The 19,894-nt window shown below is 57.9% G+C and overlaps 1 protein-coding gene across 6 annotated transcripts in view; it reads left to right on the forward strand.

Moving 5' to 3' along the window:
- Nucleotides 1–19,458, forward strand: part of CELSR3 (cadherin EGF LAG seven-pass G-type receptor 3) — a 28,665-nt gene extending 9,207 nt beyond the window's left edge. The window contains exons 3-37 of one of the 6 annotated variants that reach the window (XM_070575413.1): nt 75–300; nt 613–728; nt 1,076–1,164; nt 1,272–1,429; nt 1,962–2,125; nt 2,381–2,506; nt 2,596–2,765; nt 3,192–3,377; nt 3,962–4,078; nt 4,462–4,633; nt 4,794–4,935; nt 5,021–5,141; nt 5,457–5,640; nt 5,950–6,051; nt 6,258–6,272; nt 7,372–7,466; nt 7,684–7,893; nt 8,138–8,333; nt 8,611–8,766; nt 9,157–9,331; nt 9,972–10,139; nt 10,363–10,489; nt 10,577–10,783; nt 11,024–11,198; nt 11,415–11,527; nt 11,998–12,077; nt 12,569–12,692; nt 13,141–13,257; nt 13,362–13,510; nt 13,781–13,896; nt 14,186–14,344; nt 14,891–15,091; nt 15,459–15,677; nt 16,223–16,347; nt 17,712–19,458. In XM_070575413.1, coding sequence (XP_070431514.1) covers nt 75–300; nt 613–728; nt 1,076–1,164; nt 1,272–1,429; nt 1,962–2,125; nt 2,381–2,506; nt 2,596–2,765; nt 3,192–3,377; nt 3,962–4,078; nt 4,462–4,633; nt 4,794–4,935; nt 5,021–5,141; nt 5,457–5,640; nt 5,950–6,051; nt 6,258–6,272; nt 7,372–7,466; nt 7,684–7,893; nt 8,138–8,333; nt 8,611–8,766; nt 9,157–9,331; nt 9,972–10,139; nt 10,363–10,489; nt 10,577–10,783; nt 11,024–11,198; nt 11,415–11,527; nt 11,998–12,077; nt 12,569–12,692; nt 13,141–13,257; nt 13,362–13,510; nt 13,781–13,896; nt 14,186–14,344; nt 14,891–15,091; nt 15,459–15,677; nt 16,223–16,347; nt 17,712–17,726 — 5,015 coding nt within the window. In that variant the 3' untranslated portion in view covers nt 17,727–19,458. Of the gene's footprint in view, nt 1–74; nt 301–612; nt 729–1,075; nt 1,165–1,271; nt 1,430–1,961; nt 2,126–2,380; nt 2,507–2,595; nt 2,766–3,191; nt 3,378–3,961; nt 4,079–4,461; nt 4,634–4,793; nt 4,936–5,020; nt 5,142–5,456; nt 5,641–5,949; nt 6,052–6,257; nt 6,273–7,371; nt 7,467–7,683; nt 7,894–8,137; nt 8,334–8,610; nt 8,767–9,156; nt 9,332–9,971; nt 10,140–10,362; nt 10,490–10,576; nt 10,784–11,023; nt 11,199–11,414; nt 11,528–11,997; nt 12,078–12,568; nt 12,693–13,140; nt 13,258–13,361; nt 13,511–13,780; nt 13,897–14,185; nt 14,345–14,890; nt 15,092–15,458; nt 16,348–17,711 lie in introns of all 6 variants that reach the window. The other 5 variants (XM_070575410.1, XM_070575412.1, XM_070575414.1 and 2 more) reach the window with 5 other exon arrangements.
- Nucleotides 19,459–19,894: the final 436 nt, after the last annotated feature.

Here is a 19,894-nt window from a genome sequence, read left to right on the forward strand (position 1 = left end):
GTTAGAGGGGCGGGGCCCGCTGCAGCAGTGGCCGGCGCAGTGGTTTCTGCTTCTGACTGCGACTTGACCCCTAGGAGAAGACTGTGAGCTGGACACCGAGGCCGGACGCTGCGTGCCCGGCGTCTGCCGCAACGGGGGCACCTGTACAGATGGGCCGGACGGCGGCTTCCACTGCCAGTGCCCGGCGGGTGGCGCCTTCGAGGGCCCACGCTGCGAGGTGGCGGCGCGCTCCTTCCCTCCCAGTTCGTTCGTCATGTTCCGAGGCCTGCGGCAGCGCTTCCACCTCACACTGTCCATCTCGTAGGTGCCCGCCCCATATCTCTGCGAGTCTCCAAGCCATCCCTAACTACATGACCCTGACTCAGATTTCTGACTGCCACATCCTGACGTCCCTCAGGACACCGTCCCCTCCCCTGACGCCCGACCTGGGTGTCTCAGAGCATCACTGCTCCTGACCTCACTGCACTGGCCTCACCCGCCCGTCCCACCCTCTCTGGTCGCTTCCTTTCTCACTCCAGCCTGGGCAGGCTTCCCGCGAACCTTCTTGTCACAGGGATGGTGTGTGTGAGGAGGTGTCCTGCTCCTGACGCATGCTCTGCCTATCTCACCCAGATTTGCAACGGTGCAGCCAAGTGGGCTACTCTTCTACAATGGGCGCCTGAATGAGAAACACGACTTCTTGGCCCTGGAGCTTGTGGCTGGACAAGTGCGGCTCACATATTCCACTGGTGGGTGCCCCCATGGATGTGTGTGGGCGAGTGGGTGCATGTGTGGGTGAGATGGCTGAGCCCCAAGTCCCCTCGGATTTGCCTCACTGCACACCTGAACACACACCTCCATGCCAAACAGACATCAATGAAGACCTGACCTCCATGGCCATTCCTTGTGGGAAAGTCCATCTCCAAATGTTATTGCTTCGCCTATCTGTCAAAGGCACTCTGGACCAGACACTGTGATCACTAGTTGTGGGAGTGATCTGATGCATCCAGGGTCACTCTGGGAGTAACTGCCTACATGACTTAGGGGGGATACTTAGCAGCTCCAGACAACCCCCCATATGCATTCCCCTCAACAGGTGAATCCAACACGGTGGTCAGCCCCACAGTTCCAGGGGGCCTGAGTGACGGGCAGTGGCACACAGTGCACCTGAGATACTACAACAAGGTGGGTGCCACCTTTGGCATGGGAGTATAGGGGGAGCTTGGATGCCAGGTTCTGCCCCTCAGGGGTCACCCTGGGGGTCCTGTTAAGTGGTATGCTTGGGTCTCTAGCCCCGGACAGATGCCCTGGGGGGTGCTCAGGGCCCCTCCAAGGACAAGGTGGCTGTGCTGAGCGTGGATGATTGCAACGTGGCGGTGGCTCTGCAGTTTGGTGCTGAGATTGGCAACTACTCATGCGCAGCTGCTGGCATGCAAACAAGCTCCAAGAAGTGAGGTCCCCAGCCCCAGATCCCCATGCCCTCTGCCTGCCAAAGCCCGCACCAACCCTTCACATAACCCTCTCCTCACTCCAGCTTGCCAAACTCCCCGTCTTTCCCCAAACCAGCAGATTTCCCTCTCCCCACTAGGACATTGAAACCTCACCTCACCCTAGCCCCATCCTTGTATTCCACCCCAGACTCCCTTTTCCCACACGATCCCCAGGCTCCCAGTCCCCCAAAGTCTCTACTCCTCCTGGTCTCTCTAATGCCCCACATCCCCACCCTGCCTCAGTCTCAGTCTTTCCTCCTAGCCCTCAACCCCAGCTCTTCCACCTTTCCCCAGACCATCTGCTCATTGTGAGCTCTCCTTTGCACCCCTACGACTGAAGTGAGGCCACAGCTCCTTCCCCAGCCTGGCCTTACCCTCCTCCCTCAGTCACTTTACCCTCTGAATCCTAGCCCCCCCATACTTCCTATGGCCCCCAGGAGCAACCCTACCTTGGCCCCAGTCCCACCAATGACCTGGACCCCTGACCCCCAGGTCCCTGGACCTGACGGGCCCTCTACTCTTGGGAGGTGTCCCCAACCTCCCCGAGAACTTCCCCGTGTCCCACAAGGACTTCGTCGGCTGCATGCGGGACCTGCACATTGATGGCCGCCGGGTGGACATGGCGGCCTTTGTTGCAAACAATGGCACCACGGCAGGTAGGCCATGTCCCTATCATAGGGAGGGGGTGGAGGACTACAAGGACTGCCTCAAATCTTACCTCACCCCTGTCTCCTTTGGTTGTAGGCACCATGTCACAGCCTAGTCTTTAGGGCCTGCCTTTTACCATCTCTACCCTCTGAGAGAACGCGGGGCTGAGATTATGGCCCCTTTGGCCCCTGACCCTTATGTCCTGTCCAGCACTTGTGTCCCCACTCCTGTTCTCACATCCTTCATGTGCCTTCCTCTCCCAGGCTGCCAGGCCAAGCTGCACTTTTGTGACTCAGGCCCCTGTAAGAATAGCGGCTTCTGCTCAGAGCGCTGGGGCGGCTTCAGCTGCGACTGCCCTGTGGGCTTCGGTGGCAGAGACTGTCGGCTCAGTGAGTGGGTAGCGTGGGGCAGGAGGGGCCTGCAGGGTAAGTTCTGTTCCTGAGGTGGGGCCTGTGACCCTGCTCCTTTATTCCCTCAGCCATGGCCTATCCCCACCGTTTCCATGGCAACGGCACACTGAGCTGGGACTTTGGAAATGACATGGCTGTGTCTGTGCCATGGTACCTGGGGCTGGCATTTCGGACACGGGCGACAAAGGGGGTCCTGATGCAAGTACAGGCTGGGCCACACAGCGCGCTTCTCTGTCAGGTGTGTCTGTCCTCCCAACCCCTCCCTAGACCCTCAGTTCTCAATCTCTAATGCCTCCTGCAACATTCTTGTGGGTTTGGGCCTGGTCACACAGCATACTTCTCTGCTAGGTGTACTGACCATTCTTTACCCTGCTCTGGACCTGGGCCCTTGACCATCTTCCCCACCATGATATCTTCTGCAGAGGCAGGGTACCAGCATAACTCTCTCGTGCTAGCTGCACCAATCCACGACCCCTGGTCCTAACGTCTGCCCCCTAACCTCACTCTCAGCAACATAATGTCTTGGGGCACAGCACCCGATGTTCTACATATAGCCTTGCCACTGCTGTTCTGACCTTTGAGCCCCCCGATCTCACTTTCTGACACTTCCAGCTCCAACCCAACTTGGGGCTCTGACCCTAGGGCCGTGTCTCTCTATCTGCAGCTTGATCGGGGATTGCTATCTGTGACCATGACCAGGGGCTCAGGCCGTGCTGCCCACCTCCTCCTGGACCAGGTGGCTGTCAGTGACGGCCGGTGGCACGATCTGCGGCTGGAGTTGCAGGAGGAGCCAGGTGGCCGGCGGGGCCACCATGTCCTCATGGTCTCATTGGATTTTAGCCTCTTCCAGGTCTGACACCTGACCCTGGGGTAGTCCATTCTCAGTCTTCCAGCCAGACTCACCTCATTTGACCCCACCTCTAGTCCAGCTCCTCTCAATTCCCTCCACTGCACATAGTCTGATCTTCTCCCTCTAGGCCCCTCCTCATATCCCTGCTCAGAGCCTACCCTGCCAGCCAGGCTGGTCCACTACCAGGCTCTCATATCAGGGAGGCTACCCAGATTCCTGGCCTGGTCTTGGGGTACCTCTGCAGCTAGCACTTTGCCTAACTCCTGGAAACCCCTTCTGGTCTCTGCTATTCTCTCCAGCTCAAAATCATGGAGTTTCAGGGTCTGTTCTTGGTCCAGGAGAAAGACACCTGTCTGAGCCCTGTTCTTGACTGAAACTGTCCTATCAACCATCCCTCGTGCTCCAGCGCATCCTCCACTCTCGGGAGCAGATCTTTCCCAGACCATTCACCTAGTCCAGGACGACAGGGAAGAGGGACAACGCATAGTCATACAAGGCTAGGACAAGGCCAAGATTGACTCTGGGACAGGGCAGGGATCCATCAGTACCCGCCCCCCACAATGCTGACTGTCCTCCTCCCCCAGGACACGATGGCGGTGGGGAGTGAGCTTCAGGGCCTGAAAGTAAAGCGACTCCATGTGGGAGGCCTGCCCCCCAGCAGTGAAGAGGAGAGTCCTCAGGGTCTGGTTGGCTGTATCCAGGTGGGGGTCAGCATGGGAACATGATATGGGGCATTAGGGTGAGTGGTCAGAGATCAGGGGCACCTTGGGACCTGTAAAGTTGCGTTCACATGGGGGTTGGCATGGGGTACGGGTGATCCAGAGCCATCAGAGACAGGTCAAGCCTTTCTGTCAGAGTCTAGCTTAAATTATCAAGCGTCATTATAGGTCTGTGTCAAGGACAGAACAATTAGCGGACCCATGGGGGAGATTGAATTCAGGATATTGGGGTGAGGGTATGGGCTTTGTTGGGGGATCTGAGGGAGACTGCATGTCAGAGGTCATCAGACAGATGGCTGGCTCTGCAGGACTTGGGGCTGAGGTGTTTTGACATGGGTCTCACCCCTTGCTGGCTGTGTCCACAGGGGGTATGGCTCGGTTCCACACCTTTGGGGTCCCCGGCCCTGCTTGCTCCCAGCCACCGAGTGAATGTGGAACCTGGCTGTGTCGTGACCAATGCCTGTGCATCTGGGCCCTGCCCACCCCACGCTGACTGCCGAGACCTCTGGCAGACCTTTTCCTGCACCTGCTGGCCAGGTGGGGCCTGAGGGGGGACAGGGTGACATGGGCAGGAACCAGGGGCTCATGGTGAAGACTGGGGGACCTGGAGAGCCTGGAGGAAGTGGGAACTGAGAAGAACAGGTGTTATTCTCATGCTCTGTGGTCAGTATCCTGAGCCCCCTGACCCAACCTGCAGGTTACTATGGTCCAGGCTGTGTGGACGCCTGCCTCTTGAACCCCTGTCAGAACCAGGGGTCTTGCCGGCACCTCCCAGGAGCCCCCCATGGCTATATCTGTGACTGTGTAGGTGGCTATTTTGGGCACCACTGTGAGCACAGGTAAGGGGCTGGGAAAGACGTGGTTGGGGGAAGGGAGGCTCACTAAGATATTATGAAAGCATCTCACCTGGCTGTCCACCTCCAGAATGGACCAGCAGTGCCCACGGGGCTGGTGGGGGAGCCCAACCTGTGGCCCCTGTAACTGTGATGTTCACAAGGGCTTTGACCCCAACTGCAACAAGACAAACGGGCAGTGTCACTGCAAGGTGTGTCTGGCCCCCGATCCCTGACCTTTTAACTCTTCTCTAGATGTAATTTGTGGTGCTTATTCATCTTGCTGACCTCTGTCACCTGACTCTGACCTCTTACCCCTGTCCTGTGATCTAATGGCTGTCTCTTGTCCTTGACTTTTATGTGTCCCTCCCTTACATTTCCTTTGAGGCCCAGTCTTCCTTCTGGCCTGTGAACACTATTCTCCTGACCCTTTGCCCTTGATTCCACTCATTCCCCAAGCCCTGACCTGAGACCCCTACCTTAAATTCTGACCTCTGACCTCAGGCCCCTGACCCATTCTTAAACAGGAGTTCCACTACAGACCTCGGGACAGCGACTCATGCCTCCCCTGTGACTGCTACCCTGTGGGCTCCACCTCACGTTCATGTGCACCCCACAGCGGGCAGTGCCCCTGTCGCCCAGGAGCCCTTGGCCGCCAGTGCAACAGCTGTGACAGTCCTTTCGCAGAGGTGACAGCCAGCGGCTGCCGGGGTGAGCAGACTCCACCCAGCTCTGCATACAGAGGGCTGGCTCTGGCATGCTACCAAGTATCATGGCATGCTTGGCTCCTTAGGTGGGGACTCTAGGGGGCTTCTTTAAGGGAGACCTCTTATGCCCAGGGACCTCCACATTTTCCCCAAGTATTCTGATGACCTATCACAATCTGACAGGCCAGCTCCTGTGAGACCAGCAGGGGAGTGGTGGGTGGTTAGCCTGAGGTGAGTGGTAGAAGGGCAGTGAGCATGGCTGTCACTTGTCCCAGCCTCTGGCCGTCTGGCTCAGTGCCTCTTCTCTCCCTAGTGCTCTATGATGCCTGCCCCAAGTCCCTGAGATCTGGCGTGTGGTGGCCCCAGACCAAATTTGGTGTCTTGGCCTCAGTGCCCTGTCCTCGGGGGGCCCTGGGTGAGTACTGGGGGACAGGCACATCACTTAGGTGGGGGTGGGCCTGTCCTCTGACTGCTGGAGCCACTTCTTTTTCTGAGTTGTTCCTGCAAAGAGGTGGGAGTAGGGTAGGGGTCCATGTGGGCCCCTCACTACCTCCTAGGGGCTCTGGGTCCCTTCCCACCCCCTCATTGAGCCTCCGTCTGTTTCTCTTGGCTTCTGGGCAGGATTGCGGGGTGCAGGTAAGGGGTACGTGTTTGCTCAGGTGCGCTTTCTGCTCCGCTGCCAGAGCTTTTGCAGATCCCTCCCACTGCTTGAAGTCCCTACAGACCTCTCCCCACTGCCTGAGGTTTCTAAAAGCTATTCCCAACTGCTTGAAGTCCCTGGAGGCCCCTTTTGGCTTTCTGAGGGCCCCAGAGCCCCTTCTCTGATGCCTAAGGTCCTCAGAGATCCCTCCCCACTGCCTGAGGATCCTGAAGATCCCTCCCCACTTCCTAAGGTCCTTGCAGACCCCTCTTCAGTTCCTGAGATCCCTGCAGGCCTCTCCCTAGTGCCTGAAGTTATGAAAGAGCTCTCCCCTCTGTTCGAGGACCCTACAGACTCCTCCCTGCTACCTGAGGGCCCCTCCCCCTGCCTAAGGCCCCTGCAGAACCCTCTCTGCTGCTTGAGGTCTCCGCAGTGGCTGGACAGAGACTGTGTATGCATGCTCATGTGTGTGTTTTTCTGTGCCTGTGCACGCGTCTGTGAGTCTGCCTTGGGGAGAGGAGGTTCTGTGTTTAAGTTAGGGTCCTACTGCTAGTGGATACAAACTCCCTTAAGGCCCAGGTTAATTCTCATTCAATATTTAACCCCCATCCCAAACCCACAGACAAGGAGAGATGGCAGCAAAGTCACCACTGGGGCAGTTAAAACTTGTGTGAGAACTTCCACCCTCACCTCCTTTGGTCACAAAATATTGCTGGAAAATCTGGTCTGTGTTGGCATGTCTGTGTATGTGTATGAGAGAGCATTGTGCTTCTGTGTTTGTCCTGGTCCACGCATCTATGAGTGTGCAGATGTGAGCATTGGGGTGTGAGTGTGCACGTGTGTGTGGGGGCAGCCCTACTCTTGTGCTTGTAGTTGGTGGTTCAGAATGGTCCACAGGCCCCTCAAGAATTGACAAGAAGCTAGGGCCTGCCTGGGCTGGGGGCTGGGGCTGCTCCATCCACAGCTCTAGCCACAGGTGCCTACTACTCTGGTCTCTGCCTCAGAGTTCCCTCTGGGATAGGAGAGGGTGCTGTGGTCACCTCCTCAGCAAAGGTGTCCAGGTCCCAGACCTGACCAGGGATCACCTGTCCCCAGGTGCTGCCGTGCGGCTATGTGACGAGGACCAGGGTTGGCTGGAGCCTGACCTTTTCAACTGTACCTCCCCTGCCTTTCGAGAACTCAGTCTGCTGGTGAGACTGCCTAGACCTTGCCCTGAACTCAAGACCTGCCCTGGCCCTGGCCTCAGCTTACCCAGGCCTGTAGTGGGCTCCAGACATCATGCTCTAGCCCTTGACCTCCTGGGCTTTTCCTGGTTGCCCTTTACTCTGGCCAAACCCTTCTTCCTGTGAGGCTTTTGAGAAAGGCCTAAGGGACCACAGAGCAACCACCCCATCTTTGTCCTGGCAGCTGGATGGCCTAGAGCTGAATAAGACAGCACTAGATACTGTGGAGGCCAAGAAGCTGGCTCAGAGGCTGCGGGAGGTGACCAGCCACACTGACCACTACTTTAGCCAAGATATCCGAGTCACTGCCCGCCTGCTGGCCCACCTGTTGACCTTTGAGAGCCACCAGCAGGGTTTTGGGCTAACAGCCACACAGGACGCCCACTTCAACGAGGTGGGGCTGTGCCCAGTGCTCCCAATCCCCTGGCCCTGGACCCCCAGCCCTGAATCCCCCACTCAGGCCCCTCCTAACCCCGGGGAAGGGAAGGCCCTGGGCTCTCCTTCTTCCCTTGTCCTCTCTAGACCCACCTCCTTGCCTGCTAGGTCCCCTCTGAGCGCCTGACCAGACCCCTTAGGCCTGCCCTGTCCCTTCACACATCCTCACCTGGCTGAGTCCACTTTTATCTCCCTCCTCCCAGAATCTGCTGTGGGCTGGCTCCGCACTGCTTGCTCCAGAGACTGGGGACTTGTGGGCAGCACTGGGGCAGCGGGCCCCTGGGGGCTCCCCAGGCAGTGCAGGCCTGGTGCAGCATCTGGAAGAATATGCGGCCACACTTGCAAGGAATATGGAACTCACATACCTGAATCCTGTGGGGCTAGTGACACCCAACATCAGTATGTGGCGGATGGGGTGGAGTGGGGTTGGCAGGGGGCTGTGAAAGGGCAAGGACCTGGAGGTCCGAGGGGCTTGGGGCTATTGATGTTACCATTAGTGGCAAGGGGCTGTGCCACCACCCTCAGTGCTTTTCAGGGACAGGCTCTGCGCTGGTAGCAAGGAAGCTATGGGTTGTGAGACTTGGGTACAGGATGGGGGTAAGCCTATCAAGATAGTGGGACCTGCAGCATGGGGAGGAGATCCTTGATGGGTCTCATCCCTCTTCCTCCGGGGCAGTGCTCAGCATCGACCGCATGGAGCATCCTAGTCCGACCCGGGGAACCCGGCGCTACCCTCGTTACCACAGCAACCTTTTCCGGGGCCAGGATGCCTGGGATCCTCACACCCACGTGCTACTGCCTTCCCAGGCCCCACGGCCGTCCCCATCCGAAGGTGAGAGCCCTTGAGTGACCACTGGGTCAGATCCTGATTCCTTGCTCTCCACTAAGCCAGATACCATGTCACCCTCCTGCCAATTCTCCTCTTGGCAGGCCTCCCCTGTGTCAGACCCCCTGTGTGACACCTTCCTACGTCAACCTTCCACCCCACACCTTGCCATACTCTCACCTCCCCAGAGCCTCTCCCTCCCCAGCGATGACCTCTTACAGGCCTTGATATTCAGGATCCAGCCCTGGGTAGCCCATGTCCACTTTTTGGGCTCCTGCACCCCGTCCTCCCAGGGAAGAGATTCCCATGCTTGATGCTGGGTTGGGTTCAGAGCTGGATTTTTGGGTGCTCAGGGTCAGAGGTCACTGATAGTGGCTCCTCCCCCTCCCCTGGCAGTTCTGTCCACAAGCAGCAGCAGCATAGAAAACTCCACCACCTCAAGTGTGGCCCCCCCACCAGCGCCCCCAGAGACTGAGCCGGAGCCTGGGATCTCCATTGTCATCCTCCTCGTTTACCGCACCTTAGGGGGGCTGCTCCCTGCCCAGTTCCAGGCCGAGCGCCGGGGCGCCAGGTACCATGGATGGAGTTATTCCAGGCCCCCCCCCAGCCGCTTGAGCTTCCTGCAAGCTTCTACCCAGCCTAGCACCCCGTTTTTTGGTGGGAAAATGACCAGGTTCACAGTCATATGGAGATGCTCCTGTGTATAGCTCCAGGGAGTCTTGTCCATGCTGGGTTCTATGTGAACTGTGTTCTGTCGAGTCGCGCAGAGTAGCAGACAGACACAGAACCACAGGTGAGAACAGTCACATAGGGAAAGGTGCAGGAGCCAGGTACAGGCAGGCAAGCTGGCTGATAGAGTCAGGCAAGACGGGCTGACTGATGGAGGTCAGATGGGGGTGGCAGGGAGGGCAGCTTGAGGCAAACAGTCTGGAGCTACCTGGACCCCAGACCCCAGTGTGGGCAGTGGGTCTGGAAGCCCTTTGGCTGCAGAGAACCTGCCATTTCTGCAGAACCATGACACCCCGGTAGGCCATGGACCTTTGTTCTTGAAGCAGCCTAGCAGAGGCTGAAGGGATTCTCAAAAACAGCATCCACTCTAGGGCATCCCAGATGCTGGGTTGGCCATAGCAAGTGGCATGAATACAGTGAGGTAGGCAGTCAGAGATTGGGGAGGTCAGCAGTGTCCAAGCCCAGGTGGGGTGTCTCCTCAGGCTTCCCCAGAACCCTGTTATGAACTCTCCGGTGGTCAGCGTGGCTGTGTTCCATGGACGCAACTTCCTAAGGGGTGTCCTGGAATCCCCAATCAGCCTCGAATTCCGCCTGCTACAGACAGCAAATCGGAGCAAGGCGATCTGCGTGCAGTGGGACCCACCTGGCCCGTGAGGACCTCCACTCTGAAACCCTTGGTCCCCCGTTAGCCCCTGGGAGGCCCAGCCTGCCCCTGGGGGCCCCACTAATGCCCCTGCACACCCAGGCCTGTGAGGAATGCTGCTCCCCAACTCCAGGCACCCTCCGCCCTTCCCACCATGTCTCACAAACCCCCACCTGGCAATGGGGCACTCCCCAGAGCAGATGGAAGGTCTAACTGCCCTGTGGCCACAGGGCGGACCAGCATGGCATGTGGACAGCACGGGACTGCGAGCTGGTGCACAGGAACGGGTCCCACGCACGGTGCCGCTGCAGCCGGACAGGCACCTTTGGGGTCCTCATGGATGCCTCCCCCCGTGAGGTGGGGCTGTGTTCAGCGTCCCAAGGAAGTGGGAGGGTGAAAGGGCAGGGATGCCCAACACCCCAGCAACCATGCTTGTCCCCACAGCGGCTGGAGGGTGACCTGGAGCTGCTGGCTGTGTTCACCCATGTGGTTGTGGCAGTGTCTGTGGCTGCACTGCTGCTGACTGCGGCCATCCTGCTGAGCCTCCGCAGCCTCAAGTCCAACATGCGTGGGATCCATGCCAATGTGGCAGCTGCCCTGGGGGTGGCAGAGCTCCTCTTCCTGCTGGGGATCCATAGGACCCAAAACCAGGTGCAGGGTCAGGACCACGGGACCTGTGACCTGATGACCTTACCTGGCCCAGGAAGGCCTGGGGCTAAAGTTCAGGGTCAGAGGTCAGGGATGCTTAGGTTGGGGCCAGGGTTTGGGGCAAGGATACTGGGGTAAGATGCTGTGGTTTAGGGGTCAGAGGTGGGAAGCAGATGCTTGGGGTAGGGGTCAGAAGTCGGGGAAGGAAGGAGAGGTTGTGACGTCCCCCTACCCTGCCTTCAGCTGGTGTGCACTGCGGTCGCCATCCTCCTGCACTACTTCTTCCTCAGCACCTTCGCGTGGCTCCTTGTGCAGGGGTTGCACCTCTACCGCATGCAGGTTGAGCCCCGCAATGTGGACCGCGGCGCCATGCGCTTCTACCACGCCCTGGGCTGGGGCGTCCCTGCTGTGCTGCTGGGTGAGGCACTCCCCACTATGACCCCTGACCTCCGGCTATCACATGGCCTGAGGTCCTCACCCTGCCCCCAGTCCAGATCCTGCCCCAACCTCAAACCCCCATGCTGTCTGCTCAGGGAGGAACCCGCTCTGCCCTCACCCTCGGCTCCTCCCCCTACATGAGGAGGTCAGCAGCTCTAGAACATGTCCCCTCCCTCCTCTCCCTTCTCCCCCACAGGCCTTACCGTTGGCCTGGATCCTGAGGGCTATGGGAACCCTGACTTCTGCTGGATCTCGGTCTACGAGCCTCTCATCTGGAGCTTCGCAGGCCCTGTCGTCCTCGTCGTTGTGGTGAGTGCCCTGCACTCAGTGGCACCTGTGTGTTCCCCTTTGTGAGGGGAAGGGGGCCCTTCAACAGGTGTGGTGGTGTCAGCTGAGGGGTGCCAGGTGGCAGTCCTCAGGCTTCCGGGGCCCGTCCTCCATTTCTGTTCCCCACTCCACTGGCGTGGAGATGGGAGGCATGGCCTCGGAGACTCGGCTGCTCTCCCTGCCTCTGTCTCTCTGTATCTCTCTCTCCATCTCAATCTCTCGGTCCCTCTCTGGTTCCCTGTCTCTGACTTTTTCTATGGTTCTAAGCTGCTCTGTCTCCCTGTTGCTGATCTCTGTATTTTGTGTGTGTATGTGAGTGTGCACGTGCTTCTCACTAGTTCTGCCTCTCTCTGTGAGTCTTGGTCTCTGTGCCCATCTCTCTCTGTCTGGCTCTCACTATCTCTGTCTCTCTCTGCCCGGCCCTTGCTCCACATGTCTGGCCGTGGGTTCAGATGAATGGGACCATGTTTCTCCTCGCTGCCCGCACATCCTGTTCCACTGGGCAGAGGGAGGCCAAGAAGAGCTCTGTGCTGTGAGTTGGCTGGCTGGGAGAAGTGGGGGATTCTCAGCGTGCTGACCCCCTCCTGGGGGGGTTCTGGGGGCCCAGAGCATCCCTGGTGCTCACTGGGCTCCATTCCCTGCGGTTCCTCTCTGGTGCCCTTGCCATACTCTGGCCCCAAATATGCTTTTGCCCTGCTGTCTCCTGAGTCTCCCATGGCCTGGCTCACTTTGCCCCCGGCCCCGTATCTCCCCACTGTCTTCCATGTCTTCTCTCATGGCCCACTTCCTGTGTGTTTTCCACATGTCCCCTCATGGCTCCCTGAGTATTCTCCTGGTTCTTTCTGTGACCCCTCATCTCCCCTAGTGTCCTTCTGAGTCCTCCATGTTCCTATGTGAGTTTCTTTCCTTTCATGACCCCTATGTGTCCCCTGTGTGACCCCGTGCATCCTCCTGTGTCCCCTGCGTGAGCCCTGCGTGACCCTTGCACGTCCTCTCCTGTGTCCTTCCATGTTCCTGCGGCAGGACCCTTCGCAGCTCCTTTCTGCTCCTTCTACTGATCAGTGCCTCCTGGCTGTTTGGTCTCCTGGCGATCAACCACAGCATCTTGGCCTTCTACTACCTCCACGCTGGCCTCTGTGGGCTCCAGGTAACTCTGGTGCCCCTCTCTCACCCCGAACCAGATGGGGCTTCAGCAGGGTGGGTCCAACCCTGGGCAGGACATTGACCCCAGGCCTGGAGCTCATTCCTACTGGATGACTGACGCCAGATTGGGTGCTGATCCTGGATTGACCTTCACTCACACTGAGGCTCCTGGCTGCTTGCTGGTCTAATTGACCTTTGCTGACTCCAGTCACTCATGCCACTCTGGCCCCTCATTGCCTCTGCTGACTTTCTTTGACTCCCTTACTGAGTCCCTCTTTGGGCTCCTCACTGAGTCACACTAACCTGTGGTGACTGACCTCCCTTGCTGACCTACAGTGACTTATACCAGCCCTGACTCACCCCCTGGTGGCCCTACTCTGATCTTCTCTGACTCAATTCTGATCTCTCACTGACCTTCACCAACCCCTCACTGACCTCTCACTGACCCACAGGGCCTGGTGGTGCTGCTGCTTTTCTGTGTCCTGAATGCAGATGCTCGGGCTGCCTGGACACCAGCCTGTCTGGGCAGGAAGGCAGTGCCTGAGGAGGCAAGACCAGCACCTGGGACGGTGAGGGGCTCCCATGGCTGGGAGTCAGGGTGGGGGCCTGAGAGGCCAGGGTTTGAGGCTTCTCCAGGGCTGGCTCACACTCCTTTTCCCACCCCCTCCTCCAGGGGCCTGGGGCTTACAACAACACGGCCCTCTTTGAGGAGAGTGGCCTCATCCGCATCACTCTTGGTGCCTCCACCGTCTCCTCAGTGAGCAGTGCCCGCTCTGGCCGGACCCAGGACCAAGACAGCCAACCGGGCCGCAGCTACCTCAGGTGAGTGGAGGGGCCTCCTTGTGAGGGGCACACACAGCTCACAGCAGCTCCACTTTGCCAGGGCTTGGCATTACCAGGTCCTAAGGCAGTGGCTCCACTCATCTCAGCCATCTGGGCCTCTGTTGCTGCCTCTGCCCCAGATGCCTCCTGCCACACACCCAGGGATGCCTTCAGAGCCATTCCACATGCAGCTGGCTGTGCACTCACAGACACCCAGACTCCCAGCACCTCATCACATCCCTCTTTGATGGGGGGCTCCTACATTTCCAGGGACAATGTCCTGGTTCGACATGGCTCGGCTGCTGACCACACTGACCACAGCCTCCAGGCTCATGCTGGCCCCACGGACCTGGATGTGGCCATGTTCCATCGAGATGCTGGTGGAGGTGGGGGCCTGGGCCAGGGAGGAGGGAGGCAGAGGATCTCTCCCTGATTCCTCATTCTTCTGCCAAAATTGAAAGCAGCAGCTGACTGCAGTAGGGCAAGCTCTCCCCAGGTCACTGCCCCAGGAGGCCCCTACCCACCCTTGATCTCCTGATAAGTTCCTACCCTACTCCCAAGTTCCCGCCAAGCTCCCAACCCCTGTCTCCTTGCTGTAGTCACCCTTAAGACTCCCTAAGTTCCTCACCTCCCGAAGCCACTGCTGTACCTTCCTCCTGACCTTCCCACCTCCAGGCGCAGACTCCGACTCTGACAGCGACCTGTCCTTGGAGGAGGAGAGAAGTCTGTCCATCCCATCCTCAGAAAGTGAGGACAACGGTCGGACACGAGGGCGTTTCCAGCGTCCACTCCGCCGGGCAGCCCAGAGTGAGAGGCTCCTCACCCATCCCAAAGGTGATGGGGCCCTCTGACTTTATGGGTGACCAACACATGCCCCATATTCCACTTAGATGTGACCCAGGAACCCTGCTAGTCCCTGAGGATTCCCAGGACTGACTTATGGGGAACCTGGGGTCAGCATTGGGCCCCCGAGCACCTCTCCCCATCCAGCCTCCCAGCAGTGTTCTGCTGGTTAGAGACCCAGGAACAGCCTGGGCAACAGAAGAACAAGGTCAGGGTTGTTATAGGGTGATGTGTCATCCCTCCAGCCCCTTGTCTGGGTTGGGGTTCAGCCTGGTCTTCCTGACCCCTTGACCATCAGGTTGCCCTACCCCAAGTCTCTGTCCACCGCCAGTCAGAAGTAGGGGGCTTATCAGTAACCCCCTCCCTGGATGGTTCCATTGATCTCTGAGAGACACCCTCCGATTCCTACTTCTGCTCAATGAGAATAGCCAGGGTTTCAGGAGTCATTAGGGTCAAGGGTCACTGAGTCTGGATAACAGGGGTCATGAGTCACTGGGGTCAACCCAGACGCTCCTGTAACTTGCCCTGGCTCCACAGATGTGGATGGCAATGACCTCTTGTCCTACTGGCCAGCCCTGGGGGAATGTGAGGCTGCTCCCTGTGCTCTGCAGACCTGGGGCTCTGAAAGGCGCCTGGGGCTGGACACCAGCAAGGATGCAGCCAATAACAATCAGCCTGACCTGGCCCTGACCAGTGGAGATGAAACTTCCCTGGGCCGGGCCCAGCACCAGAGGAAAGGTATGATCCCTGACCTTGGTCTGCACTTGAGGGACCCTGGGGACTGTCCATTTCAGTCTCCTAATCCCAAACTGCTTCACAGGCATCCTGAGAGCTCCTCTTGCTCTAATCTGGGGAGTTTCTGCTCCTCGACCCTGCTTCATGATCCCTGGAGACTGCCCCTGTCCTGACCCAGGGGATTACTGCCTCCTCGCTCTGACCCCTGTCCTGCTGCCTCTTTGGAATTCCTAGGAGCTGCCTCTGCCCCTCCCCAAGGGATTTCTGCCCCCAATCCTGTGTCAGGGATCCCAGAGGCTGTATATCCCTAGACTCAGGGAGTTCCTGCCCCCCCCATACACACCCTGTCCCCTATTTGTCTGTCTCACAGGCATCCTGAAAAACCGATTGCAGTACCCACTGATGCCACAGACCCGAGGTCCCCCTGAATTGTCCTGGTGCCGTGCAGCCACCTTGGGCCATTGCGCTGTGCCGGCTGCCTCCTATGGTCGCATCTATGCCGGAGGGGGCACAGGTAGCCTTTCACAACCAGCAAGCCGCTACTCCTCTCGAGAACAGCTGGACCTGCTCCTCCGGCGGCAGATGAGCCGTGAGCGACTGGAGGAAGCCCCTGCCCCCACTCTGCGTCCCCTGAGTCGGCCAGGTTCCCAGGAATGCCTGGATGCTGTGCCAGGCCGCCTGGAGCCCAGAGATCGGGGCAGCACCCTGCCACGGAGGCAGCCACCTAGGGACTACCCTAGCTCCATGGCTGGCCGCTTCAGATCACGGGATGCACTGGACTTAGGGGCACCCTGCGAGTGGTTGAGCACATTGCCCCTGCCCCACAGTGCCCAGGACCTTGACCCACAGCCCCCACCTCTGCCCCTGTCTCCCCAGCGGCAACTCTCAAGGGACCCCCTCTTGCCATCCCGGCCCCTGGACTCTCTATCCAGGAGATCGAACTCAGGGGAGCGGCTAGACCACGGGCCTAGCCGGCACCCCTCACGAGAAGGCCTTGGGCCACCCCCGCAGCTGCTCAGAGTTAGGGAGGACCCAGCCAGTGGCCCTAGCCACGGCCCCTCCACAGAGCAGTTGGACATTCTCTCCTCTATCCTCGCCTCTTTCAACTCCTCGGCTCTCTCCTCCTCTGTGCAGTCCTCAAGCACACCCTCGGGCCCTCACACCACTGCCACGCCTTCTGCCACTGCCTCGGCACTTGGGCCCTCCACGCCACGCTCTGCCACATCCCACAGCATCTCGGAGCTGTCGCCGGACTCAGAGTAAGCAGAGTCCACCCACCAACTCACACCCTCGTCAGCTTAGGGCAACCTCCTGTGTTCTGCCACAGAATGGGCTGGGGGTTGGCAGACAGTGTGGGTTACCCCAGGCTCAGCACAGCCAAGGGGCCACAGGCTGAGGGCAGAAATCCAGCACGGAATGGGGACATGATTAACAGGGACTTGGGAGCTATAGGATTGAGGCCAGCCACCCTCCCTTGCACCTCTGGGGCTAAGGAGGAGAGATAGATGCCTTCCAAAGGGTTTGAGTTAGTGGAGGGGGGCAGGACAGGAGCCAAGGCCTAGAAGTGGGAGGTAACCTGATACGTAGAAGGGACAGGGGAGAAAGGAGGAGTCTTTACTTGGGGGCTTTGCTTAGGGAGTAGTATGGGATAATGAGGGGCCAGAAACAGTGCCAAGATATGGGCACTTTATATGCTGGGCTGAAGAGTTAACTTTGAGGGTAAATCATTCATTTGTTGATTTATTCAGTCAATATTAAGTTCCTCCTGCCTGCGGGCACTGTGGGGTGGGGCATACAAGAATGGAGTTGGGACCTGGGACATCTCAGGTGCCTCTGGGGCATCTGCAGGGTAGGGGATGGCAGCTGGGTACACAGGTGTCAGAGAGAGTGAGGAGGAACCAGGAGCTGCCAGGCTTTGGAAGCCAGAAGGAGAGTTGAGTTTTAAGAGGGAGGAACAGCTAGGTCAGGCTCTGTGGAGGTCTGTAGGGTGAGAAAAGGCTTTAGGGGGAAGAGGACTCCAGGAGTGGGGCAGGAGATCAACAGAACCTGAGCAGAGTCAGCAGAGGAGATAGGACCAGAGATTTTGGGGCCTGGTGCCCAGGACTCTGGAAGGATGCTGGGGGTGGAGAAGAGAGGGAGCTGTGTGCATCACCTGGGTCCTCCTGCAGCCTGGCCTTGGGGTCTGGTTGTTGAGAGGGCTGGGGGACAGAAAAGGGGTTTAGGCTCTGGAGATACACTTGACCTCTCTGAGCCTCAGTTTCTTTGTCTGCAAAATGTGTCTGTAGTAACAAATTTTTTGAGATGTGCAGCTTTTGAGACAAAATTTGTCAAGTGCTTTAACATAGTGTCTATAGTAGGTGCTTGCTAAGTGCTTAGAGAAAAGACATAGGTGGCTGGCCAAGGGGCCTTGCTGATGAATCTGGGGGTCCAGAATGGGTGAAGGGCTCTGAGAATCCCAGAATAGGCATAAGGGGGCTGGAGACTGAGGCAAAGGGGATGGGGGCAGGGAGGGGAGCGGTGGGGAGGTGGGCCAGGCCAGGTCCCATCCCACGGGGGAGTCCAGAGCCACCTGACTCAGAGTCCTCTCAGCAACCACCTTTCATCTCCACATTCAACTCTGCAGAGTTCCCAGAAGTGAGGGTCGCTCCTGAGGGGCCGAGGAGGAACAGCGAGGGCGATGGAGGCCTTGGGCCAATGGAAGAGACGCCAGGAGTCAGGAGCCGATCCTGAGGCAGCCTCCTACCCAGCCCTTGCCCCCAGCTCTCCCTGTTGCTGCAGTGCTGAGGCTCCACACTTACCTGTGAGCATGTGTGTGACACATGCACAGAGCAAGGGAACTGAAGGGAGGACTTTTATACGTTTTGTACCTTTGTAACCAGAGAGATATGCTTATGTTATTTTTCAGCTTTTCTGTGTCCCAGGGTTCTGCGGCTGGGCTGGGGGGGGGGGTGTAGGGGGAAAGAGGTGCAGAGTTTGACCCCATTTGGGTCCCTGGCAAACCATATACTCTTTCTTCTCATCTTACTGGAGTGGATTCAGACAGGAGGGGCAAATGCTCCCCAACCAGGTTGATCTGAATATTGTCAGGGCCCAAAGTGCAGAATTGATCTTTGCTTTTTCTTGGATGCCCCAAGGGCCAAACTTCTGGGACTGGGGGTTGGTCTTGGAAACAGGGGTCCTCTGACCCCTTCACAGGGCCTTGCTCATGCCGACCTCCTCGTGGATGTGTGTGTTTATTATGTGGAGTCCCTGCCACTTACTGCCTTATGACCTAGGATTGATGCTGTGGGGCGCTGGTGGAGCAGCAGATGTCATGTTTACAGAGCAAGGCTTCCCTTTCTCCCATGGGGAGGGTTTCAGGCCTCTATTCAGACATTCCTGCGGAGGGTAGACCGAGGGGTCATTTGCCAGCCCCTGCCCCTGCTGTGAGCAAAAGTTGTCTGTGGTGCCATTTGATTTCCTGTTGCTGCCCCCTTTAGAATTTATTCTGAAGGGTGGAGTGGGAGGAGGAGCAAAGGGAGCAGAAACAGGAACTGAAGACTCAGAATGTAGGTGCCACTGCCTCCCATGTTTACAGGAACTCCCTGGCCCTTGGCACCTGGGCTGCAGGAAGTGACTCAGTACCACCCTCCTTTATTCCTTTCTACGGGGAAAGATGACTGTTAGGACCTTGTTCACAAAACTCTCACTTTTATTACTTTGTCTTATGTCCAGAACTGGGGACTTGTAAATTTTGTTACTTTGTTTACAGATCAAGATTTAAAACATTTTTAAACTTTGTTTACAACTTAAAACTTTGAACTTTTACACTTTGTTTACAGTTGAGAATGTTTTTTTTTCTTTGTTTACAAGCAAAAAGTAGAGAAAGTGGGAGAGGGGCTTGGAGGACCCACCTGTGAGGACCCTGGGCCTGGCCATCTTGAGGGGTTTCTAACCCCTTGTTATCCCAGGTCAAAGGTCAGCCCCGAGTCCCCTCTTGAACAGCAGAGCCAGAAGGCCTTGAGAGTAGGCAAGCTCTTACCACTGGGAACAGTGGCTGTGCAGGGTTGTGGGGGGGATCTGTACAGACACACCCCTCCCCCCCACATACTCTTGGGAGGCAGTTTCCAAGGAGATTGAAAGTTCTACTTTACTGACTGGTGCCAAATCCCGCCAGCCAGGATCCCAGCTCTCCTTACCCGGAATGACCCCCACCCTTGAAGGGTTGAGGGGCCCACTGCGGGGAGAAAGGGTTGTCCTTGCTATGTCCTAGGTTCTGTAGATGCCCCTCTCTGGGGGTCCCCACCTCCAGCCCAGTGGCCCCTTTTCCTGTCTGTGTAAATTGTTCCGTGAAGCCGCGCTGTTTTGGGAATAAACTTCTATAGAAAATGGTTATTGCCTCTTTCTGTTTGCGGGTAGAAGGGTGGAGTAGGAGGGTGGCTATGAATGATTCAGGCCAGGCTGACCTTTGGGGGAAATCTGAGCACTGCCCCCACAAGAATATTCAGCTATTTTTAGCCCATTTCATTGGAGATTTGGACCAGGTTCCCATCTCTTTCATCTTGAATTCTGGCCAGTGACCTTGTGATTGAGGCCTGAAGTATGAGCAGAGGTGCTGAGAGTCAGGTCTCAAGGGAAACCCCCCTCCCTGTCAAGGCAGCAGCATGATGATTTCCTAAGTCTTCAGGGCCTGCAGCCCAACCTGGCGTTTGCTGCCACCAGGGGTCAAACCATCTCTAGGAACTGCCCTTGCTAAACTCCTCAGCTCATTGACAGCACTGACCCCTGCGACCTCTAGGACTTGGAGCTGGTAGGGACGCTGTATTC

This window comes from Equus przewalskii, chromosome 15, assembly GCF_037783145.1.
Source record: "Equus przewalskii isolate Varuska chromosome 15, EquPr2, whole genome shotgun sequence".
NCBI classification, from domain to species: Eukaryota; Metazoa; Chordata; class Mammalia; order Perissodactyla; family Equidae; genus Equus; species Equus przewalskii.